A 27763-nucleotide genomic window follows, 5' to 3' on the forward strand; every position below is an offset into this window, starting at 1 on the left:
AGAGGTTCCCTGGAAGCCCTTTAACAAGGCATTCTAGATTTCTCTGGCAATCAAGTCAAGCTTCCTGGCCCCGGGGATGCCCCTTCATTGTCTGGCGTTTTTCAGAAAACCGGGCTGTTTGCCCTTTTCTAGTTGTATGGCCCCTCTGGAGTTCTCCAGACTATTTCAAAGACCTAGGGCAGGAGCATGCTAATTACACCCATGAGACTTTCTTTTAAAAAAAAAAAAATCCAATATGTGTAAACATATTTATATAATTATCCTGATGCACAAGAAAAAAACCCACATCAAAAAGGAGAAAAAATAAAACGCAAGCAAACAAGAGTGAGAAAGCTCTGTGGTGATCCACGCTCAGTTCCCACAGTCCTCCCTCTGGGTGCAGACGGCTCTCTCCATCACAAGACCATTGGAACTGGCCTGAATCCTCTCATTGTTGGAAAGAGCCACATCCACCATGAGAATCTTTGAATCCCCTAGGCCTGTCCATCGGCAAGACAAGCTGCTTCAAGGACTTCCCATCGTCCATTTTTGGCTCCGTCCTTTGCCACCCAAAGAACATTCTCCTTGGCAGAAAAAAAAATGTCAAGTCAGAGTTTGCTTTAAGTTCTGCCTTCCCTCTGAGGTCTATCTGGCAGGCCCCAGGCCCACCCTCATTCATTGAACCTTTGCTTTATACCAGGATGGTTTTTAAATTTAAAAAAATCCTTTCACGGTCCTTGGCTCTTTTCAGTTTTATTCACCTCCACTGAGAGCCGTCTGAAGCACCCACTGTGTGCCGACGAGGCCCCCACTGTGTGCTGCTGAGCCCCGACACTTCTCCCGGCCGGTGGCCAGTTACCTTGGCCTGCCTTATTTCCTGCACGGTTGGTCAGAATTGGGAGCACAGGAGATGTCCCCCAGCTCCTCCCACTGGTTTCTTCCCTTTTTGATGAATGAGATTCCCGTGAGCCCAGCGGTGAAGCTGCCCAAGGGGGAGGGCCGGCCGTCCAGGAGACGTCCAACTAATTGGAGGGGAGAGGAGGCTGCGAGGGCCGGCCCAGGTGTCTGAAGCACTTGGCGCCGGGGCAGGGATCTCTCTATTTGGCTCCGGAGCAGAGGCTTGGGGAGAGACCAGGAGTTCAGAGAGAACCTCCTAGACAGGAGTCGTCGCCCCGTCCTTCGGCTCCACCTCCCAGCCCCGTTCCCTGGCCCGGCAGAGCCTGTGGGGGGCTCCTCGGTTCCCATCCCCTCCACCGTGTCCTTGCAGGGTCTTTTCCTCGCCTCCTTCCGCCTCCACCAGAGATTTCACTTAGGACTGAGCGGCTGCCGAGGGCGTCCACAGAAGGTCCCCAAGGGCCAGTAGATTCCGCAAGAATTAATAAAGCCACCATCACCCACAGGCCCAGCACACTCTGCTAGGCTACAGGGACTTAAGGAAAACGGGAGGAGACCCCAGGATGTGGGGGAGGCGCCTCTCCTTGGGGAGCTCCCTGGCTACTCCAGGTCCTGCTGGGAGCCTTGGTGGGAGCGCAGGCCCGCCAGGTGGGGGGCACAGCCTGGAGGTAGGGGACACAGTCTCAGGTAGGTACTGAGACACTGGCGCTGTGGGGGTGCTGAGAAGGGACCGAGGGAAGGGCGAGGAAGCCCCCCTGCAAGCCAGCGACGCCCAAAAAGGCGGGAAGTCTGGAGACTCAACAGCGTTCTGGCGCTGGGTCAGGCTGGTGAGGAGGCGGGGCCCGGGCACCAAGCAGGCTCAGGGCTGATGTCCTGGAGGCCTGGCCAGCCCTGGCTGCAGATCCCGGGGGGTTCCTCCCCTTCTCGGGGCAACCTTCCACCCTGCTTACTCTGGGCCAGTCTGCCCCATCCCAGGGCCCACTGAATGCTCCTGGGCTTCCTCCAGAGGCCGGCACTCCATGGCTCCCAGTCTGGGCTGCCGCCACCTCTGGATGCAACACAGCAAGCAGACCCTTATCAAACCAGCTGGGTTGGGGGTGGCTAGATGGCACAAGGGCAGAGCACCAGACTGGAGTCAGGAGGAACCTACTCCTGCCTCGGACACTGCACTTCCCAGCTCTGGGACCCCAAGCAAGTCACAACCCCAATTGCCTCCCGCCCCCAAATTAAACTTGGCTCCAATGACTTTGCAGTGCCCACAGGCTCCCTCCAGGTGCCTTCCCTGCTCCCTGCCCTTCCCAGCCCTCACCCAGTCCTCGGCCCCCCCCCCCCCGCCGAGACCCTCCCTGGCTCAGGCAGGACCATGAGGGTGAGAAGGCAGCCTGTCACCCTCCCCTCCCCACAAGGGTCCTTAGGAAGTGCCCCTCAGGAGCCCGAATGGGGGCCTCTAGAAGGCATGAGAGCGGGCAGCCCTGCCTGTTGCAGGTGGGAGCCCCCCCAGCACAGACTCTCCACATTGTGACCCAGGGAGGTCATTCCTAGGGCCGAGGCCGTCCACCAGGCTGGATCTTCAGGCTCAGTACCCACAGACGTCAGGGGGAAGGAGGGCACGAGCAAGCAGGAAGGTCCCCAGGCAGCCTGGCCCCGCTCACCCCGACATGGCCAACAACCACACCAGACGCCAGATTTCAAAATAATTTGGTTTTATAGCGTCGAGTGTAACAAAAAGGCAAAGGATCAAATCCCTGGTTCTCCTGCACACAGGGAGTGGGGTTGGCAGAACTCCAGGCCCGCACAGCAAATTCATGGGATCCCCGTGCTCAGTCCCCCCCCAAAGCCCCTACATGATTGACAGCTTCATCAGTTAATGCCGACAGGTGCTCCCCCCACAGCAGCGCCTCCCCCTCCCCTGCTGCAGGCAGATCTGACTGACCATCATTAAGATGCCCCCTTCCCCTCCCCCCCCAGTTTCCCCCCACCCCACCCCCCCACCTCCACCTCTGCACCATTCAGGGTACCAAGAAGCCCAGTCCAAAAGTGCCCCAAGAAGCCCAGTCCAAAAGTGCCCCCTCGACCTGCCTCAGGGCAGGTCCAGAAGGGGGCAGGACCTTGAGACTCCATTTCCCAAAGGCAAGTAAGGGGCTCCTCAGGGGCTCAAGAACCCCCACCCTAGTGCTTCCGCAACCTGCGCCCACCCGAGGGAAGGAGGTCCCAGTGCCCAGCTCAGCCCCTGGTGGGCAGCACTGAGGTGTAGTGCTTCACATTAGTTTCTCCGGGTGACTCCTTCTAGCCTCCCCCCAGCTCGAGGGCTTTGGCCAGAAGCACCAGGAAGCAACGGAAGCTGGTGGAGACCAAACACACATAAATATAAAAAGGAGAAAGGGGGGCAAGCGCCAGGAATGCTGCCTGCTCCTCGCTTCATCCGTCCATCTGTCCGGCCGGCCGGCCAAGGTCCGCGCGCTCCCCTGCCTCCCTGGGCACGCTTGCACACGCCCGTGGGGCAGGGGCGCAGATAGCACCAGCTCCCAGTCCCCACAAGCAGGGCCCAGTCTCTTCGGGGGTGGGGGGCTCCTGCTGGCCGCAGGCCCACCACCACATGTCCAGGACCCTGGCTCAGGGCTCAACCTCCCTTCTTCACGGCAATGTGTGGCAGAAGGACCAGAGAAGGGAATGGGGCACGGGAGGAAGAGCTAGTTCATTTGGTTTGTACAATCTCAGTTTTCAAATTTCCACTCTGAGTTGAACGGCGTGGGGGGGGGGAGGGGGGGTTCAGGCCCCCGGAGTGCTCCCCGCTGACCAGCTGGGTCCGTGCGGCCCCCGTCCCCTACTCCATGATGGCCCGGTAGAGCGCTGGCTCAATATAGTCTTCTCGGTACCGAGAGTTGATGACCCGCTGCCGTTTCTTTTCCTGCCCGACGTCCTTCTCTGTGAAGATCTCTGTGAAGCGCATGTCCGAGGCCACCGACTAGGAGGAGACCAGAGGCCCGTCAGCCAAAACCACCCCAGGGTCCGGCCCCCCAGGCTCCCCCGTCACTCACCAGCCGGGACTTGACTCTCTTGGGGAGTTCCTCATCCAGTGTGTAAACGTCATCCCTCTTCACCATGAGCTGGGAGCCATCTTCAAACTCCACCTACAAGGGGCCAAGGCTGTTCAGTCAGTGCATGGTCTGCCCCCTCCACCAGCGCCCACAGCGGGACCCTCCAGGCAGGGTGATGGGGAAGCCTCCTTTGCAGGGCTGAGCTCCGCTACCTGGTACATCTGGATGGGATGGGAAGCTACGAACGTTGCTCCATAGACCTGTCCGTCTGTCCATCTCACTTGGACCACTTCCCCTCCGGCGGGGGGCCCCAACTGGAGGCAGTCGCGACTCTGAAGGTCCCAAGAGAGAAGAATGACTACAGGAAAGGCCCCGAGCCCGCTACTCAGCCTGGCCCCAGGAGGGAGGGAGCTGGGGAAAAGGGCCACGCTAACCCCACTACACCGTCATGCTCAGGGAAGCCCAGCAGTGCTTCTGACCCAGCCCCAAACCAGAACCGGCCCAGGGAAAAGCCAAGTGAGCCCCTTCCACTCAGAGATCCAGCGAGCTACAACATCCACGGAACAAGCCCCAGGGTTTCTTCCCAAATTCTGTGTTGGGGGGCTCCCCATTAAGACCCGTGGCTGACAACTCTCTGTACCCTTCGTGGCGTTGCCGAGGTGGCCCGCTCCAAGGGGAGGGGCAGAGGTTACCTGGGGAAGGGGGAGCTGCCATCCCCGACTCAGGCGCCCGTAGTTACCACAATGTCCTCGGGGTAGAGGTTGTCACTGAAGGAGCCGTCATCAAAGTTGACCTCGTAGAAGGTCTCCGTGGAGAGCTGGACCACCTCGCACTGGTAGAAGCGCCCGTTCTTGTGCTTACTGATGACCGTCTGGCCCGCAGAAAGGTCCTGGAGGGCGCCTTTGGCGCGCTGAAGGGAGACCAGTGCTCAGGCCAGGGCGCAGCAGGCGCAGACCCGACAGCCCCCGGCCTGAGGCAGGGAAGGCCCCGGGGCTGCAGGGACCGCTGCCCGCCTGCTGCCCCGGGTGACCTCTCAGCTCTGCCCTCCAAACTCATCCTCAAACCCCACACCGGCCAAACAAGCTCCTGGCCCCTTCGGGGTCAGCTCTGGTCCCGGCACTAACTTCTAGACTGTCTGAGCCAGACAAGCATCTCCATGGGTGAATGTCCGATGGGAGGAACCGGACACCCAGGCCGCTGCCAACCAGCAGCTCTCAGAGAGGGAGAACGTAAAGGACTGGGGGCCCTTCACCTGGAGAAGAGAAGGCTAGCTGGCTTCAAGAGTCTGAAAGGATTTCATGGGGATGCCTGGGTCCCGGCAGTTGCTGAGGATGAGATTTGGGAGGTGTCAAAACCAATCGGGGCCAGCCGGGAAGGTGACGAGCAGGCCCCCAAGACCTTCAGGGGTACTGGGTTTCCAGCAGAGTCCTTGCTCTGAGCCAGCGGAGATGACGGCCCCCAGGCCCCGGGGCCGGTGTGAGAAAGGGAGGGTCCCTGTCTCCTCTGCCTCTTCCGAATGGCCACCTCCCTCCCTCCCTCACCTCTGCCTGAGAAGGAACCTTGTGCCGAAAGCAGGTGATGAAGACCACAAAGGGCCAGTCGTCCGGCTGCATCATCACCCCGGCGGCCTGCGCGCAGCTCACGTGGAAGGAGGTCGGGCAACGGCCATGGGAGCACTGAACACAGCAGCCAGCCACCCTCTTCCTCCGCTTCTTACAGAAGACGCATTTCTGCAAACACAAGGAGAGCCCGTTATGGGAGCGGTGGTCCCAGCGACCCATGCCCACCACCCGGCTCAAACCCTGGCGCTGCCCAGGGGGGCGGGGCCCTCTCTTACCAACTTGAAACGAAGAAGAGGGATTTTGCTCAGATCCACCGGGCTGCGCTCTGCGATGTTGACAAACTTAGCTTCCAGGACTGCAATGGCACACATTACGTGGACCCACCTACCACCAGGACAATGAGCTCGACCGTGGTCCCGGCTGTCCAGAGCCGCTTTCTAATCCATCTGTGCCCAAAGGCTGCCAGTCTGGCATCCACCTCCAGCGGGAACAACCATGCCCTGCCTGAGCCCTCAGACCACCCGGCAAAATTCCCTGACCACTTGGACATTGCCTACCATCTCGTGGAGCCCAAGCAGAACCACGTTTCAGGCCTGGCCCAGGTCAGAACCCTCTGGTCCCTAATCAAACTCACAAGTGTGACAGAAGGGACGGGACGGGAGGGGTTATCTGGCTTGCATCTGACCAGGAGCAAAGAGTGGATGGCTGCAGCGAGGAAGGCCTCCTGCCCAGCGGGGCGTCACTATCCTGGGCCCTCCCCCTAGCAGAAGCCCACCAGCGGCTCCTAAGCCCCCTCCCCAGCCCCTCTCCCAGGCTGCCTCTCGGGCCCATGGCCTCCTAACACCCAAAGCTAACCCTGGCTCTGCTTTCTGAGAGCACCATGAGGAGCAACCCCTCACTCCCTCCATCCTTAGGTTTCATCTCCCACGGCTCCACCTGCCACGTCCGGGTCGGGGCAGACGGCCTGCACTCACCGATCATCATTCGCTCTCTGCAGGGCTCCTCCTCGCAGCGAGCACAGGCAGCAGCCCTGGGGAGGAAGCAGAGGCCCCTGAGGCCTCAGGAGCCAGAGCACCCCGCTCTGGCCCCCCACCCCCTCCAGCCCATCCACTTCCCCCTGCCCCTCCCCTCCCTCTGTCCCTGCCCCCTCCCACCCCTCACCTCCTCTAAGGCGCTGGCCGTACACCGAGAGCACATCCAGTTATCTGAGGCCTGCTCAGGAGAGACTCCGTAACAGCCTAAACAAGACAAAGGCGAGTCCCTCAAGGAAAGCTCTGCAGTGCCCGCGCCACCCCCGCAGGAGCCCCGGGCAGACGCCTCTCTGGACAGCTCACACACCTGCCCCACTGAGCACCCTGGCAGCTGTCATTGCTCAGGTAGGGCCGCACGCAGGAGACGCTTACTGTTTGCCATGAGACAAAGACAGCAAGTCCCTCATGACACGTGAAGTAACCGAGGCTAAGGGCCAGTTGCCTCCCGGCCAGCCCCTCCTCCCCTAGCCCATCCCCTCTCACGGAAACGCCACCCATCTCCTCTGCAGGGCCCTGACACTGAGCCCCAGAGGAGCAGGAGCCCAGCAGCAGACCTGAGTCTCAGGCACCCCCCCAGGCCCAGCCCCCCGGGGGCCCAGAGCAGGAGCTCCATCTGGGCTGTCAGACTAGGCTGGCAAAGGCCGGGCCATGAAGGGCAGCCCCTTGCACTTACTGGCGTGGACACAGACACAGCACTTCCGGCAGGTGATGAGGATGCTGGTGCCGTCCTCCTCCAGGTAGGGCGTGGAGAGGCTGAGGTCGGTGCTGCAGCCCGTGGCGGTGAAGCACATCTCGGGGATCAGAGGCCTGGTTCTGCGCCTCCCGGGGGCCGCCTCAGGCCCGTCCGCCCAGCTCTGGTTGTGGCTTCCCCCCTCGGCCTAGGAGACGGACAGGTGACGGCCTCGGTGGGCACACTGGCTGCACTCGAGAACGGCCCCCCCCCAGAAACACCTGAAGATGGGCCCGGAGTACCGCCCCCCCCCACCCGTGGGCTCAGCGACGTGGCCTCCCCAAGTCTCTCAATGGCGGCCCACAAGTCAAATACCCACAGATTCAACTGGGGGGGAAGGGAGGGGTGCTCTGGTGGTTCCAGGACAGTCTATTCTTGACCAAGGTCTGAGTCCTGTGCCTGTGCCAGTTACTCCCACCTCACTCCAGAGACCTTCTGCAGGAAGGGCGGTTACTGGGTGTCGCCGCCCACCACCAAGACCCATGAAGGCAGAGCTTGACTTGGGTGCATTTACTCTGAGCCTCCCCTGCACAAACCTCTGGGGGACAACTACAGGATGACAACCATCATGTCCCCATCCCAAGTCTCACCTGTTGGTAGGTTTGGAAAATCATACAAACTGCACAGTGCGGGGGCTGCTGAGCCATGTTCTCATTGTACGCCCTTTCGGCCTCGAAGTTCAGAGGTCGGTTCTGCCAGAGCTGACTCAGGGGCTTGGCCCAAGCCTCCGTCTCTTCAGCCTCCTCTTCTGGGGTCAGCTGTTCACTGGCATCTGCAACCCAATCAACCATAAGAGGAGGCCCCAGGGAGGACCTGCTGGGCAGCCCAAGGCCCCGGACCACCGGAGGGAGCCCCCGAGGTCTGACAGACAGAATCCCCTCTCCCCCGGGAACCCTGACAAGGCCCACTGAGCAGCCTCACCCTCTGGGAGGGCCCGGTGCATGGAGGAAAGCAGCCCTGGCCTGCCTGAGCAGAGGGACTCCTGGGGCTTTTTGGATTCTGGAGCCTGAGCAGGACCTCCCTCTCCACGTGCTCCCAGCAAGCAGCAGGGTCCGGGTCTGCCTCGCTGCTGCTGGGCTAGTTCTGAAGTTGGCCAGACAGTGCACCCAGGCTATCGGATGCGACACTCACAGCAACAAGTTGTTTGAACCAAGGTCTTCCAGACTCAAGTAAAACACCCTATCCTCTGCCCCACTTTTAGCCACCTTAAACAAATGCTTTCAATTTCTCATCTTACTGCAACAAAAAAATTTTACATCTTTATATTTACAACTTTTATTTAAGCCCAAAAGTTACGATACAACATACATAGCTGAACAGAGAGGAAAAAATTCAACAAAGGAGGCAAGACATAGGGAATTCTTAAAGTCACGCTCCCTTGCCACTGCAACTTGGTACATTTGGGGCCAGAGGGAAGGCAGGCAAACAGCACCAGGAACAAAGGTCCAGTTCACAAGGTCCAGACCCCACTTGAGTAGGTGCAAGCAGTCAGTGACCAAGAGGTCTTCCGGCCACCACCCTCCTCTTCCTGCTCCTCCTCCTGCCCTAAGCCAGTCCCTTCCCTTCCCACCTCCCTCCACAGCTGGTGGTGGCTGCTAACTCAGAATTCTATCAAAAAAGGTGTCTTTGCTTAACTTGTGCCCTGAGCAGGAGGGCTTCCCTATTACAAAGGATGCTGGCTCTGGGGTTGTCACCAATGCCATTAGTCTAGAACTCTCTTCCTTTACTTTCCCAACTTCCTTGATCTAGTTATTGAACTATATTTGTCTCAGAGTTTGACACAGCACTTTCTCAAATTTCAAGAACAGTTTTACAATAGAGAGCCTGTCAATTAGCAACATCTCTTTAATATAATATGCCCCCTTCTCTCCTCTGCTGCTGCTACCCCCAGTGCAGACTCTCCCCATCTCACACCTAGGCTTCCCCCACCTGCCTCCAGTCTCTATTCCAGATCGTCCTCCACAGGGCCAGTATAAAGGGATTTTCCTACAATGCAGATCTGATCAGGTCACCCCCTTACTTGATGAATTCCACTGGCTCCCTCTCTCCTTCAGGAGCAAACTCCATTTGGCCCTCAAAGCCCTTCCTAAGCTATCTCTGCCCCTACTTTTCCAATCCTCTTCTTACACATTCCCCCCACATTCTCTGAGCAGTGACTGTCTTCTTGCCCATGAGACACTACAGACGCCCAATAGGACTGCAAACCTCGGGCCTTTGCTCTAGCCGTCCCCTGTGCTTCCCCAGCTGTGGCTGCCAAGCCCAACTTCCAACGTGGCCGTTCTCCATCCTCTTTCATGCTGGTGCCTTCCAATTCACCCCATGGGCCGCTGCTCCATAGAGCATGTTTATGTGTTGTCTCCCCCATTAGCTCCCTGAGAAAACAGGGACTGCCTTTTGCCTTTCTCTGTATCCCCAGTGCTTAGCACAGTGCCTGGCACACATCAGGCACTTAATAAACCCTTACTATTGGCCAAAATATTTACAGCAATTTCGGTAAGAATCAGAAACAATGAAACACCCATAAATTATGGCCTGACTTGCAAGACAAGCCGAGGTGCCTGAATGCAATGGGATCTCAAGCACTTAAGAAACGACAAACCATGCATACAGAGAAGCCTTCAAGAAATTATATGAAGCAAAGTGAGGTCAGAGACAGAGAAACCAAGCTCTCCACGATGAGAACAGGAAGACCAATAGGGAAGCTGCGAAAAGGGGGCCTGCCTGGGCCCCGCTGCTCTACGTGCCTCCAGGCCAAGGGAGGCTAAATCAATGTCCTGCTGAAAACAGCCTCCTCACCGCTTCCAAAGCCCCTTCCCCAACTCTGTTCAACCCACCCAACCTCCACCCAACTCTAACGAACATGAAGAACATAGAGAGGCATGCCAAAGGGCATCACCTAACAGATCAAGCCTCCAAGCCACAAGGAGACCAGGAAAGTCTGCAAGGAGCTCAAAGGAGGATTTGAGGAGCAGAAAGAAAGGTGCCGCCTCCTTGGAGCCCGGCGGGCCAAGGGAAGGCCTTAACGGAGCTGGGAACACGTGAGTCTTGGACTCTGCTCACTGTGAAAGGCTCCTGACACAGGCCCAAGCCGCCTGCCAGCTCCTTCTTAAAGCAGCACTCACCATCATCACTGCCACACTCTTGGGCCACAAGCGGGTGATGCCGGGGAAGCTTGCTCAGGGGCTGCCGACGGCCCTTGGATTTCTGACTCTCCTCCTCTCCGTTCTAGTTCAATGACAAGAGTAGTTAGTGTGTAGGTCCAGACAAAGCCAGCATGAGACAACGTGGTGAAAAACACCAGAAAGTCCCTTCCCTTTCCTGGAGTTCTTCCGCCAGCTCTTCTATAGGGGTGCGGGTCTCGCTGGGCTGTTTGCTGCTTAGCAGCACCTAGCAAATACCCAGCTTGTTAAAGGCAAAGCTGAGCTGGAAAAACGCTTTCACAGCCCCAGTGTCGGCACACAGAGGACATCACTCTTAAAACCCCCCAAAGCCATGGGCCTACAGCGGCCCACAAAGCCTTACAAAGCACAAGCCGGAGAAACTGGAATCTCACACCCCTAACCCCAGCAAGATGAACTCCCTTTTAGAGGAGGCCCCTCCCTCCTTGCCAAGGTAAACTCTACTTACCCAAGTGATCCTACTTCATCCACACTCTCACTTGTTCTCAGTCTCTTTACTGGCTGTTGTCTTCCTGACCACAAACATGTCCACTTCTCCCTCATCCCTCAAACCGCCTCATTTAGTCCTCCCCTCCTCAGTGGCTCCTGTCCTGTCGCCCTCCTGCTCTGGACTAAGCTCCCTGAGGCCATCCTCATGGTGCTCGCTGCCTTCTGAATTCTCTACAGTTTGGCTTGTGATCCCATCATTCAATCACCTCAGGTGCCCAAAGATCTCTTCATTGGCAAACCTGGAGCCTCCTCCTTCCCAACCTTCCTGACACCCTTTCCCCATCCTTTGCACTTTCTGGGCTTCTGTGCCTGTCCTAACTTTCCTGCCACTGCTCCTGTCTCCTGTGCCTGGACAAATTAGGGGCATCCCCCAAGGCTTAGCCCTGGGGCCACATCTCTTTCCCCACTACAGTCTTCTTCAGTGGCCATGGATTCAATTATCACCTCTGTTGTGACAATTCTTGGATCTATTCAGCCCTGACTTCTCCTGTTACACATCCTGGAATCACCTTTTGGGCATCTCAAACTAATGTCTCATTCGACATCTTAAACTCACTCCAAGATCCCTTCCCCTCTTCCCAACTGCCCTATTACTATGAGGGCAAAAACCATAACCCAGTCTTACAACCTTACAACATTCTCAACCCCTCCCTCTCTCATCCCCACAGCCAAATTCAGCTTCAGGGCAACTTTCTAACAGTGACACTGCTCCATTCAGAAGTTAGCGCCCGGCCTCGTACTGGTGCCATCGTAGGCTGGCTGGTCTCCCTCCCCGAGGCTCCTCCGGTTCCCTCCTCTACTCAGCTGTCCAAATGATCTTCCTAAAGCACCAATTGGACCTTCTCAGTCTGACTTAAGTTCCAGTGGCTCCTCATCACTTCCAAGATCATATATAAAATCCTCTACTTAGCATTCAAAGCCTTCCCTAATGTGGTCCTTCTCCTTTACCTTCTTCCCCCACCCCTCCCTGTTCTCTAGGATCTAGAGCAAGGGTCCTCAAACTACAGGCCGTGGGCCAGATGCAGCAGCTGAGGACGTTTATCCCCCTCACCCAGGGCTATGAAGTTTCTTTATTTAAAGGCCCACAAAACAAAGTTTTTGTTTTTACTATAGTCCAGCCCTCCAACAGTCTAAGGGACAGTGAACTGGACCATTATTTAAAAAGTTTGAGGACTCCTGATCTAGAGCCTCTAGTCTTCTTACTTCTCAAACAAGACCTGCCATGGAGAGTCCTGGCATGACACTGGCTGCCCCCGAGATACCCTCCTTCATCTCCACCTTCCAGTTTCCTTTTAAGTCCCCATTAAAATTCCACCTTCTTCAGGAAGCTCCCCTGAAAGACAGTGCCTTCTCCTTATAGATTATTCCTAATTTATCCCATCTATATCCCCTAGCACCCCCCCAAGACTCAATTCCTTTAGAAACTTTTACTGATTGTCTTACGCCTCCCACCCCATAAACTGAAAGGGATGCTCTCCCTTGTGCATCAGCATGCCCAGAATTCACGAGGCACGTAAGAGTTTAGCCAACGCTTGCCAACTGCCCCATTAGCTTCTGAGCATTTTAGGGGTGGCCAATTTTTCTGTCATCATCCTGTTTGTCACCTCACCCTTGGGCTGAGTAATCTCCAAGTACTGAGAGAAAGTCTGCCCATGCCTGGGAGCGCTTTGGAAGACAAGGGACTGCCACCAGACCAAGCCTGTAACTGCACCAAGATCTGTCAACATCAGTCCCCTAAGGCGCCTTGGAAAAGGAGACCTTGAGCTGATCCAGACCTCAGGCTAGCACCAAGGAGAGCGCCACCAGGGATGGGCAATGGCTAGGCCCTGGTGCCTGTGCTACAGCCTTCTCCTACCACCTAGCAATGCCTCCTAGGTGTAATCTTCCTGTCAGAGTGAGCTTTAAAAACCTCCTTGGTTTAGCCAAAGGACCATAGGTAGACAGTGCCTCCAAAACGGAGTTATTTTAACGTGATCTATTCAGATCTACTGGAAAGGACCATGGCAGGGACATGGGGAGGGAGCAAGAGGAAGGACTTATTAGGGACATACTATTGCCAGGCACTGTGCTAAGCACTTTACAAATGTTCCATCTGATCTCGTAACCCTGTGAGGTAGGTGCCTATTTTATAGCGAAGGAGACATTCTGGGCAGAACGGCACACCTGGAAGCGTCTGAAGCAGGACTAGAACTCTAGGCTCAGCGCCTCTCCATTGTGCCCCTGGACCAAGGACCAAAGGCTTCTGCCTTAGAGCTGACCCTCCCAAGGGCCCTGAACCTAAGGCAGCCACCTGTAACTAGGCCTGGCCCCACCCTGCCCCATGCCCCGGTCAGCACCTCGGAGAGCTCTTGCTCTGAATCCTCTTCTTGGGCACAGGTGTGGGCAGCCGGGGCTCGGCGTGCTCGATGAGACCGGCTCTCAGAACCGCGAGCTCGGCTCTTTTTGGAGGCCTGATATGTGGTTCTAGATAGAGAGAGGTCCAAAGCTGCAGCTTCTTCCTCTTCCTCTTCCAATTTGACATTCTTAAGTTCTTCAAATTTGACTTCAGCAGAGTCTGGATAATCTGAAAGGAGGAGCTCAGTGAGACCCCATGGACAGTTAGGGCCAATCCGACACTTGGTGAGGCTGGGGGCAGGGGTCATCAGGCGGACATCTGCAGCAGGGCCCTGCCCAGTCACAGGGTCCAGTTGCTCACCCGAGCCCTTTCTGGGCCCTCCTCCCTGTCATGAGCCTCACCTACGCCCCAATCTGAAGCTTGCTCTGTGTCCCTCTCCTGCCCATCAGAGAGGAGTGGCCCTGCTCTGTCTGGTTCCAAGGGAGTCCAAGGCTGCCTAAGCTTGTGGGATTGAAGAGACTAACCTGGCGAGAGGAGGGTGCCGTTCTCAGCTCGCAGAGGTGACAGCAAGTCTGGGCCAGACTTCCCAGGAGCAACAGCTGCCTGCTCCCCATCCATCTCATAGGGTTCTCTCTGGGCAAAAGCCTCGCTCTCACTCACCTCCTGAGGCACCTCAAGACACACCCGGTGCCTCTTGGCTCCAATCCGATGCTTGGTGGGGCTGTTAGGGAAACACATGCTTGCTTAGGGGAGCCCTGGCTCTCAACAAGTACTGGGCAAGGGCACGGCAGAGGCAGACACATTCCCTGCCCTCAGGAAGTACTTGGTAATGCAAGGGCACCATGGAAGAGCCACTCCCAATCCTGGCTTTCCTCAGGCAAATCACCATCTTTCTGTGCCACAAAAAGGGGGTCTCTTCCAGTTCTAAAATCTCCCTTGACACCCCCCCAACACCCCAATCTGCTTCATGTTCAGGTGTCACCTCCAGCATTCTCAATCCTCCTCCTCAAGCCTCCTGAAGCGCCTGCTCCCTCTCAAACCCTTCCCAAAGCCTCCCAGAGTGGGATGCAGATGCTGGCAGGGCTCTGTGTATTTAAAAGCCCAGCCATGAAAGGCCACATTGGTTTAAGGAGCCAGAGGCCTTCCCAGGGCTCTAAAGGACCAGGAGTCTTGTCACAAGAGCTCCCATAAGGAAGCTGGTGACCCTTGGTTACCTTCTCCTGGCATCCTCATTGACTGGGTCCCCACTGCCGTCCAGGGCCTCCTCCGGACAGTCCTGCTGCTCCCCCTTGTGGAACTCAGCAGCCTCAGGGGTGGGCAGAGTGTGATCAATGACAGGGGCATCTTTGCCTGCTTTCCACAGCTTGTACCGCTCTGGCTGGAACTTGCGCACAAATACATCCATAGATATCTTCACCATATCCTTCCGGCAAGAGCACTGTAGCACAGAGCAAAAAAGGTTGCTGGCCCTAATCTTGCTACTGCCCATAGAGCTCACTAAAATTCTGGGGGGGTCATCCCAACTCTCCCGCACTGAGAGCAAGTCTGCCCATGTCTCCCCTGGATGCAAGGGGACATTGTTCTAATGTGATAAGCTCAAAGACCCAACACAAATTACCAAATACAATCAGCAATCTCCCTTATATCAACACTATCTTCCAATAACTCAAAACAGGCTCTTGCCTGAGAAGACACAGCAAGAACTGGTATCCCAATGCGTCCGTGGGGGCCCATGTGCTCCTTTCTCGAGTTTCCCGAGTGCCCCAAGGCCAAGGATGGGCCACCAGGAAGGGAAGCCAAGCATAGTTCGAGCCCAGATATTCTTCCCTTCCCACAGACACAAATGAGAATTAACTGGGACTCTCAGGCAGCCAGGAAGAAGATGGAGCCAAAGGCACTTTTTACACCTAAAAGGTGAAAGCTCAGACATCTCTGGGTTTCAGAGTTAGTCTGCTCAGCAAAGAAAACATCAGGAACATACATAGTTTGTCTTGGGTCCACTGTAGCGTGGGAAAGTGGCACTTCCCAGCAAGAGATGCGGGGCTTCCCCCAGCCTAAGAACCCCGACTGAGAGCCCAGGTACATGGCTTCTAAATCTCTAGACGCTGCTTCTTTCGAAGTCCCAGTGACTGCTGAAAAGAGGTGGGGCTCCTGCCCCAATGCAGCCTTCCCCCAGGTCAGTGCTGCTGGGCTGGCCTACCTGCAACAGCTAAGGCTCCCCAGTGGGGTCTGCCACCAGAATGCCTGAAAAACTGTGCTCCAGAAGACTGGGCAAAGGCAGGGCCTCCTACCCAAGAGTCAGGTTCGCTTGTGCCAGAAGAAAGACCAAGGCTGCAGAAGAGCCAGTCACCTACCCTGGGCTGCCCCTTTCCCATTCTATCTTAACATCTGGGGCAGTCTCGAAGGCAGGAATTGTACCTTCACCTTCAACAGCCATCAGAGATGGGCCAAGAAATCTTATACCTATAAAAGGTTCCCCCCTTCAAACCCTTAGTAATCAGGCCCATTTCATCACCACCCAGGACATTCTCTGCATCTTCTTTCAACGATTCTTCCCGGGACATGGACCCTGTCCTTCCAGAGCCGTGTCAGACGCCCAGAACTGGCCCAAGCCCTATGGGTTTGCGGAGTGGAAGATCCTCCCTGCCCCACCCTCTCCCGACCAGCAGGCATAGGCTACTCTAGGACACTCGGGCCCTGCCCTTACCAGAACAGATTGTTTGCCATATTCGATCCAACGAAGGGTGGCAAAGTTGGTAGACTCAGCACAATTGAATCCATGGTTGAAGCCGGCATGGTAGCCATAAGGAAACGTGATCATAAATTCTCCAGCCTCCTGGGTCACCTGAAACGAGGAGGGAGAGGCCCAGTTGGAGAAGTGGAGCCCAGGGTGGGAAGACCTGCTGGCTAGATATCCTCGGCCCATCATTTGCACAGCTAGGGGATGCCATGAGACAAAGACCCTTTTGAAGGTTTCCCAGTCCACCTGCGGACTTGCCAAGTTAACTCCTCTCCATCCCCCATTTTGACCTCCAGGTGAGAGTGAGAAGTGCTTATTCAGCCACTACAGCCTTGTCAGAGCTCCCCAACGCTGGCCATTTACCCTCTGTCCCATGGATATCCCAAGCCCAAGGCTCACAGAGGGGGCCGAAGTCTATAAGGGGAAACCCAATGGCAGCTGGAGCAACAACAGCCACACTCCAAAAGAATTGGAAATTGAAGGGCTGCCCCTTAATTGGGGAATAGATGAACAAGTTGTGCTATGTGATCATGATGGAATATTGCTCTACTGTAAGAAATAATGAGCAGGATGCTCTCAGAAAAACCTGGCAAGATTTATATGAACTGGTACAAAGTGAAGTGAGCAGAACCAGGAGTACAACGTATATGACAACAGCGATCTTGTACAATGATAAACTGTGAATGATTTAGCTACTCTGATGAAGACAATGACCCAAGACAAACAATTCAAAGGACCTTTGATGAAAAAGGTTATCGATCTCTAGAGGTCTGGCACTGAGTTGTATTATTTTGTGTTTTCTTTTGTAACATGGCTAACACGGAAATGTTTCACATGATTTCACATACATAACGGATATCAAATTGTTTACTTCTCAAGGAGGGGGAAGGGATTTGGGGCCCAAATGTTTTTACATGTGATTGAAAAATATTTAACAAAATAGAATTTAGAAAAAAAAAAATCCAGCCACATTCTGATCAATGCACCATGTGCTGGAGAGCAATTTGGAACTATGCCCAAAGGGTTATAAAACTCTGCATACCCTTCAATTCAGCAAGAACACTACTGTATATCCCAGAGATGATAAGAGGGAAAAGGACTCACAATATGCAAAAATGTTTGTAGCAGCCCTTTCTGTAGTGACAAAGAAATGGAAATTGAGTGGATGCCCATCAGTTGGGGAATGGCTGAATAAGTTATGGTATATGAATATAAGGGATGTTACTGTTTTGTAAGAAATGATGAGCAGGCCGATTTCAGAAAAACCTGGAAAGACCCACATGAACTAATGCTGAGTGAAATAAGCAAAATCATGAGAACATTATACAGTAACACAAGACTATGTGATGATCAAATGTGATGGACTTGGTGCTTCTCAACAATACAGTAATTCAAGGCAATTCCAATAGACTTAAGATGGAAAACACCATCTGCATCCAGACAGAGAAGTGTGGAGACTGAATGTGGATTGAAGCCTAGAATTTTCACTTTGTTTGCTTTTTCTTTCTTCATTTGTTCCCTCTGAGTCCGATTTATCTTTTACAACATGACTAATATAAAAAATGTTTAAAATGACTTTATATTTGGATCTGATTTTTCTTTTACAACATGATTAATATGGAAATATATTAAAAGTGACTATCAGATTACTTGCTGTCTTGTAAAGGTGGAAGGTAAGGAGAAAAAAATTGAATTCAAAATTAGAAAAATAAATGCTGAAAACTACCTTTTCATGTAATTAGAAAAATAATACATTAACTTTTTTTAAATAATTAAAAACCCAAACAGATGCACAAAGTTCAGCTAGCAACCTGCTAGGACCACCAAAAAAGCCCCAAGGAGAGATCGACCATTACCTGCTCTTCCTCCACATGCCCAAGCACAGGAGGCATACAGCCAGACCTCAGTCAGCAAACGGGGAACTCACCTTATCAAAGGGGATGCCATATTTCTTCAGGATTGAAGGGGAAATCAAGGTCATTTTATGGCGGAGAAAAGCCTCACAGCTTTGGGCACTTCCTGGGAAGAAACCTGTGTAAGAGAGGAAGAAAGGTTATAGTCAGCTAGCCACCCTAAAGCTCCCAGGAGGAGCAGGAGGGGACCCTTACAGGGGATAGCCCAGCCCCTACACTATCAGTGAACTCTCCCAAGCACATTTCCAGCCTCAGCTTATATATTCTTACAATGAGGAGGAAGAGGAAAGCATCAGCAACACCTCTTCCTGTGGGCTCCAGCCTGAGTAAGCCACACGTGTCTGACCCTCCAGTCCCCCACCCACCCACCCCCAATCAGCATATGGACATATGTGAATGTCCCTCTCTATGAAATCAAAGCAAACCAAGAATCAAACAGCCAAAGGAAAAAGGCATTCCTTTGTGGCCTCAGGGTTCCTCCTGAAGGGAAGAGAGGCTGGGGACCCAGGAAGTCAGGGCAGAGAAACGTTACCTTTGGCCAGACGCTCCAAACGTTTGCCATGCTCTGGGGGAATGGAGTACCTGCAAGCACACGAGAGTCACAGGTTTTGTGGTGCTCATCCCCTGCTAGGTCCTGTCTCCTCACCCCCACGGACCTCACTGTTCCCTGCAAGCCCACAGCCCAGGATAGATGCTAAAAGGTGAGAAGGCCCCAGGCACAGGGAGTAAAGCATACCCCCAGGGGGTTCACTGGAAGTCAAGGACGCAGCAAAGCCATAATCCTGGCCGCCTTCAGCAGCCCCGAGCCCTCGGCCAAAGAGGAGCCTGAGCCAGGAAAGGGTCGGTCTTTTTCTCTTGAAAAAAGCTACTTGTTGTGGACAAGGCAGGCTTCAATCACAAAGACATCAAGTGCATGGTGGATTTCCCCTATCTCATCTGATTCTCGAGGAGAAGCAATGGCATCCCCCCTCTTCCCACATGGCTGCCTCCCCAAGCAGTCTGGCTCTCTCCTGATCTTGGCTTACCAACTGGTTCACTGCCTTCTCCTGTCCCCAAGGCTTTTGGGAACATCAGTCAGGGCTTCAGCTATCCCTCACATCTACCATGCTCAAGTCTTTCTTAGCCCCAACCTTTGTTTGCATTCCATGTTCAACAGCTTTACCCTGGCCTTTCCCCAAAACACTGCCCCTCCTCCGCCCAGCTGCCCATTACTGTGGATGAACCCCTGCCCACGTGGCCCCTGTCCTGACAGTGCCCAGGCACACATGGAAAATCCTGCAGAAATGCTCAGACACCCCCCCCCCCCCCCCCCCCCCCCCCCCCCCCCCCCCCCCCCCCCCCCCCCCCCCCCCCCCCCCTCCCCTCCCCCCCCCCCCCCCCCCCCCCCCCCCCGCAGACACTGCCCCCTCCTGCTACTCTCATACCATCCTGCAGGTCTTACCTGCATTCTCTCCAGACGCTCACACACCCTGCCAGCCTGCCCTCCAAGCAGTTGCCAAAACCATTTTATTCATGTCTTAGTCCAACTACATCAACCATCCAGAACCTTTAGTTGCTCCCCTTGGCCCAGAGTCCAGCCAGTGAGCACTGAATGGCAGCCTTTCTTCCCATGTTGGCCCTAAGTGCCAGGGAAATAAACCCTCCCTGGCTCAGAAGGAGCATCATGCTCCCTCTCCTGGTTTCCTGGGGCCCCTGGGTCCTGCCATTAGGCAGAAGAGCAGCCTGACTCACCAGGACTTGGGCTCCCCAAAATGCAGGTAGTTGATGCTATACAGGTCCATGTCCTCGGTGTGCCAGGCGAAGGAGGTCTTCCACATGCCAAAGTAGAGGTAGGGAGTGTTGACACCCTCGATGGTGATCCCGCTCTCGTTCTCCACCACGTCCAGGATGGTGTTCAAGCGGCCGATGTTCCACTCGTCTACGTGCTGTGGGCCACAAGCCACGTCAGGGACCCTCTAAGGCAGGATAGGAGGGCCAGGGACAAACTACCAGGCCCTCGGGTCAGGCTGGACAAAGCGGGGGAGCTGGGCCTGGGAGCCCGCCTGCCCACTCAGATGGAGGAGGAGAGAGAGAACCTTCCTGCCTATGACCCATCCAGGAAAGCGAAGCCCCACCCAACAGTCAGCCACCAAGTACCCACCATCCCTGAAGCACTGTGCCCAGGGAGACCTGGAGGCTGGGTCAAACAATGGGAGCTGACAGCTTAATGGGGGCTTAGAAAGGACACTGATTAACAAGATGTGGGGAGACTGAAAGGAGCTAATACCAAGGGGAGTCAGCCTAGGGCACGTCTGGGGTGGGATCTCAGGAGAGGTTCAGGCTATATTATACAAGAGATCTGGGAATCAGCTTATGGAAATGAACATTAGCCCCCTCCCCCAGCACAAGTGGTTGAGATCACCAAGGATAAAGGGCAGAGATAACAAGGGTCCAGGGAAGAATCCTGGGCATAAAAAAGAAACTCCTAAAGGAGACAACATTCACCCCCTCAACATGCATAAAGTGTCCACTGTGCACAGGAGCTCCAGGTGATCAAGTGTCAAAGGGCACAGGAATCAGGTCATCAGACTTGACAACTAGAGACTATGGGGAACTTTATGGAGCCAAGTCTTGCGTATAAATGGCTTTTTCAAGGAATATAAATGAGAAGGGGAGAACAGCAGCTCTTAGGAAAGGTTGGATCAAGCAAAGATTCTAAAAAGACGAGGAACACGGGAGCTTTTACTGGCAGCAGGAAAGCCAGAAATAATGGGAATAATGGTAGAGGACACTGCTGGAAAAGACTGCATGGAACCCAGGGAGCAGGAGGCTTCGGGCCAAAGGTGAGCGTCAGGGGAGACCCCCTTTAAAACAGCCCAGGAGGGCCAGGTACTGACACTCCACCAGATCAGGAGCGGCAGAAGTCTTGGAGCCTTCTAGCAGGGAGCTGTGAATCGCCAAGTGGTCACTGCACGGCACAGATCTTGGGCCAAGGGGCCTTGCACACCCAAAGGAGGGAGACCCACCCCAGCCACCTCTAGGTCTCCACTTGGAGACTAAGAAGCTACTACTGTCTGGAGTGCTAGGTACTTCACACCCAGGGGGAAGGAGTCTCTAGGAAGTCTGAGGGTTTTCCCCTTGCCAGCAGGCCTCCAAACAGGAGTCCTAAAAGGTTGGAGGACCATCTCCACTTTGACAGGCTGCAGCCTACCAGAAAGGGAAGGACTGGTGTTTTAGAGCACAGGTTTGGGGGCCTGGAGAGGAGAAGCTGAAGTGGAAATCCAGTGGTATCTTAAGGGAAGGGAAGATGTATTTATTTAGCAGCTATGAGTCAGACACTGTGCTAATTAAGCACACGACAAATATTACTGCATATTCTACTAGCTAGGGGCTATCGATACCATCCCCATTTTACAGATGAGGAAACCAAGGCACAAGGTCACCCAGCTAGCACGTGGTCAAACTGCGGGTCTTTATACAGACGCCAAGGAGCCTTTCCTTTTTTTGACTCTGCCTTTGCAATGGAGCAACTGATTTGAGAAGGTCTGATGTGAGACCCTGGCCCTGGCAGTGGGCACTAGCCAGAGATCACCCGGGAGCTGACAAAGGCTCTTCCCATTCCTCTGCGCTCCTGATCTCTCAGTTCTCCCTGGTCTCCTCTGCTGCTGAACCAGTGCTGCCCCATGCTGACAGGGCCCTAACTCCACGAAAGTTGCACAACATGACTGGGCCCCCACTGCTGCCCAGCAATCCTACACCTCCATCTGGGGACGTCCAGCCTCCTAGCTGTCCCTGTCTCAGGCTGTCACCGTCTCAGATGCTTCCTCTCCTCATTCCCCATTTCCCAGGCTTCCATCAAGTCTCTGATCAAACAGGAAGCCTTTCCCAACTCCCAATTCTAGTGTCATCCCCCTATTTATGCAATACTGGCATGGTGCCTCCCACAGCCGGAGCTCCATGAGGACAGAGTCTGCCTCTATTGAGTACCCTCACCAAAGTCCCCCACCTGGGGCACAGAACTGGTGCCTAATAAATGTTCACTGACTTTCCCCTTCCTGAGGGAACTTCAGTCACACTGTCTCTGGCCCAGTCTACACTGATCTGATCCAACTACTCATTTCAACTTCATGTATAAATCTTAAAGAGTAAGAGATCAGTCCAGTGCTCTGGATCAAGTCCAAATCACTTAATGGAGATCTGGGGAATGGCCCCAAAGCACTAAAAGGACTAGCAATGAAAGCACTGTCAAGAAGCCTTGAAAAAACTGGGGGATGGGAATCAGAAAGAGGACAGAGGCATCGGAGAAGGGTCACTGAACCAATTTTCAAAAGTGAGGCAAAAGTAGAGTCTGCCAGCAGTAAGCGGGTAAAAATGGCTTTAGTTTCTGGCAAAATCAAGGAATAGTTCAATAAAAGGATGGTCCACGAGCATGCACAAAAGGAAGCAGAAATCCCATTCCGGCCCCCCGGCTTTACTAATACCGGGCCTTACCAGGCTTGCCTCCCCACCACAGAGCTGGTACTGGGTCAGGGCTCTGGGCTTCGTTTCTGCTTATGCTCCTGAGTGCCACTGCGAGACAAGGTGGCACCAGGAGGAACCCAGGAGCCATCCTGCCCAAAGGGGGCAAATGAAACCCGAATGAGCCCCGTGCAGACATGACGGAAAGCATTCACACGCCCTGGGGAAAAGCCGACCATCCTGGCGGCCAGGTTCCCTGCCAACGCACGGGGTACAGAGGAAGACAAAGAACATCTTATTCGAGACAAGATCCCCATCTCCAAGGACAGGAAGAGCCTGGCCAAAGGCCGGACGCACCACAGGGAGGCCTTGCAGGGTACGCCAAGAGCCGCCATGCTCTGGCAGGCACTTACAAAAAGGAGGGTCTTCAAGTTATGTCTGGGCCAGAATTTGAGACCAGGTCCTATCACCTCCAAGGCGACTCCTCTGCCCACTAGGTTTCTCTGCCTGCCCGGCACCCCTCCTTACCTTTTCATACAGTGTACCATTCACATCAGCACCATAGATGGGGGGATTAAAAGTTAGATTTTTCCAGTATTTTCTTTCAAGCTCTTCAAATTCATTGTAGCGTGGGGTACAGTACCTGGGAAAGAACAAATGGACACAGACTGGTCAATCATTTCCCATCAAGAAGAAAACATGGCATCTGCAGCTTCCTGCAGCGGAACCAGAGGCAGAACAGCAGCAGCAGCAGCAGCAGAGGGAAAGCTGCTCCCTGCCCTCAGCTCTGCAGCTAGCTGCTGCCCTTGTCCCTGCAGGACTCGGCAGGAGACTGGCCCAGGTGTCACGTCTTGGCTTGCAGAAGACCCTGGGATTCACACCTGGAGCTTTTCTGCAGGTCCCAAAGAGGGTCTTCAAAGGAGCTGACCTGAAAAGCCCCCGCCCGGCCTGCCCACTTCCTTCTGAGAGGAATGGGCCTGTTCCCTGGGCATTTAGCACACTCAGCATCCAAACGCATATGAGAGCGATAGTCAATGAGCAACTAGGGAAGGCAGCAGGCCGAGCCAAGGATGGACTAGAGCAAGGACGAGCGTAAACAAGAAAGGAGGCAGCCTTGACCTTGGCCACGGCAGGAGAGCTGTGGGTGACACCGCAGGACAAACCTCAGCATGGCTGGGCTACTGACCAGTCATCTGAGGAGGGGTGAAGCAGGGAGGGAAAGGAGGAAGAGGCAGGTGATGATGACTCCCAGAATTCAGCCTCTCTGGCAATCATCCAAGATGGGAGAAGAGATGAGGGGAGGGGAGGTCCCAAAGCATAATGGCTGAGCTGTCCAGTAGGAAAGCGGAGAAGGCTCATTGCTAAAGACACGGGAAAGACCACCAAGAAGCTAAGAGGAAAGGGAAGGCCCAAAGCTGGACCTTGGAGGAGCAATGCAGGGAAGCCGGTCTGAAGGAGCTTCTGCTCTAAGTTCAAGCAACAGCAGCAAGAAAGAGGCCTGCAGGAGGACGAGGAAGCCACAAGAGGCTTCAGTGAGCAGGAAGTGGACAGTACAGATGTGAGAAAAAGGCTATTCAGAGGCTTGAGAGTCAAGAGATGGCTCCGACCCCCCAAAGCAATGGCACCTTCTGCACATCATCCAAGGAGCAGCATGAGGCAAGACTGGGGGCTCCACTGGGAACTGAGAGCTTTGGGTTCAAATCCTGGCTCTGCCTAGAAAGTCAGCTGACTTCTCTGGACCTCAGTTTTTCCTTACCTACAAAGCCAGAGAGGATGGACTGGACAGACTTACTGACCCTGGACAGTCCCCTCCCCTGAGGGTGTGAGCTTGAGTGGGCCTCTACAAAGCCTTAGTCCCTGTACCCTACTGGCCCTCAAGCCAGAAGAGCCCAAAAATGGAGACCGGGAAAGGAGGAGGAGGAAAGCTCAGGTGCCAAGGCCTGTGGAAGGGAGGGCAAGGAAGAGGCTACCAGTGGGCAGAGCCAGGAGGCCCTGGTGCAGCGAGCAAAGAAGCCGCGGGCTCAGCTCAGCCTGGCCACACTCTGGCAGACCCTGCTCCAGAGCCCCGGCTGCTGCCCCTCGGGGACACGGGGCTCCTTACTCACTTGTCACTGTTGGCTATCCTGCGGAACTCCCGAACAGTCATGGCTTTCTTCTGGATGTTGTACTGGGTGAAGAGGCCGGACTGTCCGGTCACCACCTGCTGGATGGGGGCCGGGATGACCAAGTCATCGATGTCATCGTAGGTCGACCTCGGCTTCCACTCCTTTGGAGGAACCACCTGGAGGACACAATGGGACTTGTTTACTCCAACCCCGCCCCCACAAGAGGAGCCAAGCAGCGGGGGACCACATCTGTGACAGGAGGGCCCGGGATGCCCCCCCAGCCTGCCTGCTCAGCCAAGCCCTGAGTGATTAAAACCCTCTCAGATTACCGGCTGCTCTTCCCCACCCCCCCGGGGTCACCTGCCTTCCGTTCACCCCAGATTCCTCCTCGGTGAAATGAGGAATCACAGCACGTGCCCGGCAGGACTGTGCTGAAATCGGGGGAGGCCATCCTGGCACCTGCTCAGCCCAGCGCCTGGCACACAGCAGCCTGGCACACAGCAGCCTGGCACACAGCAGGTGCTCCGCCAATTACTGCATCTCCAGGGGTCAGCCAGGCTTCCCCAACCCCCTCGCCCCGCGCCAGCACCCTGACCTTGGCCAGCCCCGCCCGGTGCGCTCCTTGGGACTCGATGTAGGCGATGTAGCGGCTGAAGGTGCGAAACTCCTCCATGGTGGGGTAGAAAGTCATGATGCGGGCGCTGGGGTTCAAGCTCTCCGACTCGGAAGCCATGCTGCCTTCTGGTCCTAGAGCGGGCTCCACCGCGGAACCTGGAGAAGGAAGAAGAAGCTGAGATCTCCGCGTTCCCGGGGCTGCGAGCTCCCCCAGAGCTTCACACACAGCAAGGGCTTAATGAATGCAGGCCGCAGGACCCCGACTGTTTGCATGCGGAATCCACCTTTAGACTGGGAACTTCTGCCTCTCTGGGTGAATGGAGCACAGGCCCGGGCAAGATCGGAATTCGGCCCTGGCCTCAGTCACTCAGCAGCCGCGTGACCCTGGGCCGGTCCCTTCTCTCCGTGGGCTTCAGTTCCTCCATCTGCAAAAGGAGCTGGAGAAGGAAACGGAAGGAAGCCCTTGGGGAGCTCTGCCAAGAGAATGCCCCAGGGGGGTGGTCACCCTGAGTCAGGCGCCACTGAGCCAAAGGACAACTAAGAGAAAGTCCGGCCAGGCAGCCTGCGGGTGCTCCCTGGATCCGGGCCGGCAGCCTGCGGGTGCTCCCCGTGTCCGGCCCCGGCGCCCCGCGGTGCTCCCCATGTCCGGGCCCCGGCGCCCCGCGGGTGCTCCCCAGTCCGGCCCCGGCGCCCCGCGGTGCTCCCCGTGTCCGGGCCCCGGCAGCCTGCGGGTGCTCCCTGGATCCGGGCCGGCAGCCTCGCGGTGCTCCCCGTGTCCGGCCCCGGCGCCCCGCGGTGCTCCCCATGTCCGGGCCCCGGCGCCCCGCGGGTGCTCCCCAGTCCGGCCCCGGCGCCCCGCGGTGCTCCCCGTGTCCGGGCCCCGGCAGCCTGCGGGTGCTCCCTGGATCCGGGCCGGCAGCCTGCGGGTGCTCCCCGTGTCCGGCCCCGGCGCCCCGCGGTGCTCCCCGTGTCCGGGCCCCGGCGCCCCGCGGGAGCTCCCCAGTCCGGCCCCGGCGCCCCGCGGTGCTCCCCGTGTCCGGGCCCCGGCAGCCTGCGGGTGCTCCCTGGGTCCGGCCCCAGCGCCCCGCGGTGCTCCCCGGGTCCCTCTGAGGCAGGGCCATGGGCCACACTGGGGCACACGAGTCCGGAGGCGCTCGGACAGCCAGTAAGCTCCTACTGTGTGCGCCGAGCCCCACGCTAAGAAGGGACCAAAACCAAAGGCTGCCCTGGAAAAGCTCCTCCCAAGCAGGAGGCAAACCGCCCACAACTCCTTGCAAACGCCGGACGGGAGGAAGTGCCCAGCCGGGGGCGGGCCCGGGGCCGGGGCGGATGCAGGTGCGCCGGCCCCGGCCCTTGGAAAGGGCAGGCTCAGGGAAGCGGGGCCGGGGTCGCCCGCTCCCAGAGGGCCCCCGGGCACCCACCGCCCCCACAGGCCCGACCCGCGGCAGCAGGGGCAGCAGCAGCAGGAAGAGGTCTAGGCCCGGCCCACCCGGCATTCATTGGCCCGAGCGCGGCGGGCACGGATCAACGAAAAGCTGAAGGGCCGCGGCGCCGCCTCCCATTGGCCAGGGGAGATGCCACTCTGTACGCGGGGGGCCCCGCCGCCCCTCCCCCACCCGGGAACAGCTAGCTCCAAGCGCAGGCCTCACATTCCAGCCCGGGCCCACAGGCTCACCCGCGCGTGGCCGCCCCTCCGCCGCGGATCTCGGGCCCGGCGCTAGCACCGCCTCGGGCTCCGCGGAACGCGATCGACCGCCTTCGCCGCGACCACCTCTGACCGGGGACTCAATCGGCTCCGCCTCCCGCCTTCTCGCGCAGCCGCACAACTCCCCGCCCTGCAGCCAATCGGCTTCCAGCAATTTTTCTGGGCTCAACCAATAAGTCCCGGTCAGGACCGGGCTGGGGGCCGGGCGAGCCTCCGCTGGCCAATCTACGCCAGCTGTGTCTGTTGCCAGGAGGAAACGCCAGCCCCAAGGAGCCATTGAATGACTCGACCACCCCCGGAGATCGCCAATCATCGGTGGAAGTCTGCCAGAGCAGAGCCAATCAGCGCCAGAGATGGGCGGTGCCAGCCGAAATGGCAGGCCTGCGAAAAGCTGAGAGGAGGGGCCGGACAGGGTTATTATGGGATGCTCCCCGAGGGCGGGGCCCGGGGATCTTGACAATGGTGACGGCCCCGCGAGGGGCGGGCGCGCACGTGGCGCCGCGGGAACGCGCTCGGGATGCTAGATGGATCTCTGAGATCCGACTTTTGTCGCAAACCCCGGCCAGCGTCTGAGACAGAGTTCCTGGGACTTTAGGACTAGACTTGAATCGGTCCTCAGTAAACAAACAATGATTAAGCCTCTTATGCCTCAAAGTTGGGGAACCAAAATATGAAAAGCCAGTCCCTGTCCTCAAAGGGGCGTACAATCTACTAGGAAGCCACGTGCGAACCAATGTCCCAGCAAGCCTTGCACGCGGACGAACCAATGTCCCAGCAAGCCTTGCTCGGGATGAACCAATGTTCCGCAAGCTTTCGGGAGGAACCAATGTCCCAGCAAGCCTTGCACGCGGGACCAATGTCCCAGCAAGCCGCACGGACGAACCAATGTCCCAGCAAGCCTTGCACCGGGAGGAACCAATGTCCCAGCAAGCCTTGCACGCGGGACGAACCAATGTCCCAGCAAGCCTTGCTCGCGGGATGAACCAATGTTCCCAGCAAGCCTTGCACGCG

General features: G+C 56.3%; 1 protein-coding gene across 8 annotated transcripts; it reads right to left on the reverse strand.

Annotated features, from left to right (window-relative positions):
- Positions 1-2921: 2921 nt before the first annotated feature.
- Positions 2922-26855, reverse strand: KDM4A (lysine demethylase 4A). 8 transcript variants are annotated; one of them, XM_031969272.1, is made up of 23 exons: positions 26723-26855; positions 25332-25484; positions 25028-25203; positions 24433-24608; positions 22856-22970; positions 19622-19815; positions 18423-18472; positions 17905-18008; positions 15945-16082; positions 14452-14675; positions 13762-13958; positions 13239-13465; positions 10357-10459; positions 7825-8006; positions 7178-7382; positions 6635-6711; positions 6448-6503; positions 5749-5857; positions 5471-5641; positions 4651-4821; positions 4124-4243; positions 3912-4004; positions 2922-3838 (listed from the first exon to the last, which is right to left on the reverse strand). In XM_031969272.1, exons 3-23 carry the CDS (start codon positions 25163-25165, stop codon positions 3698-3700), a joined length of 2991 nt encoding a protein of 996 aa, XP_031825132.1. In that variant the 5' UTR covers positions 25166-25203; positions 25332-25484; positions 26723-26855; the 3' UTR covers positions 2922-3697. The 8 variants fall into 8 exon arrangements, 7 of the variants coding, with proteins under 7 accessions (XP_031825132.1, XP_031825130.1, XP_031825131.1 ...); XM_031969270.1 differs by having other exon boundaries at positions 5453-5641; XM_031969271.1 differs by lacking the exon at positions 25332-25484 and having other exon boundaries at positions 3698-3838; positions 5453-5641.
- Positions 26856-27763: the final 908 nt, after the last annotated feature.

This window comes from Sarcophilus harrisii, chromosome 4 (assembly GCF_902635505.1).
Source record: "Sarcophilus harrisii chromosome 4, mSarHar1.11, whole genome shotgun sequence".
NCBI classification, from domain to species: Eukaryota; Metazoa; Chordata; class Mammalia; order Dasyuromorphia; family Dasyuridae; genus Sarcophilus; species Sarcophilus harrisii.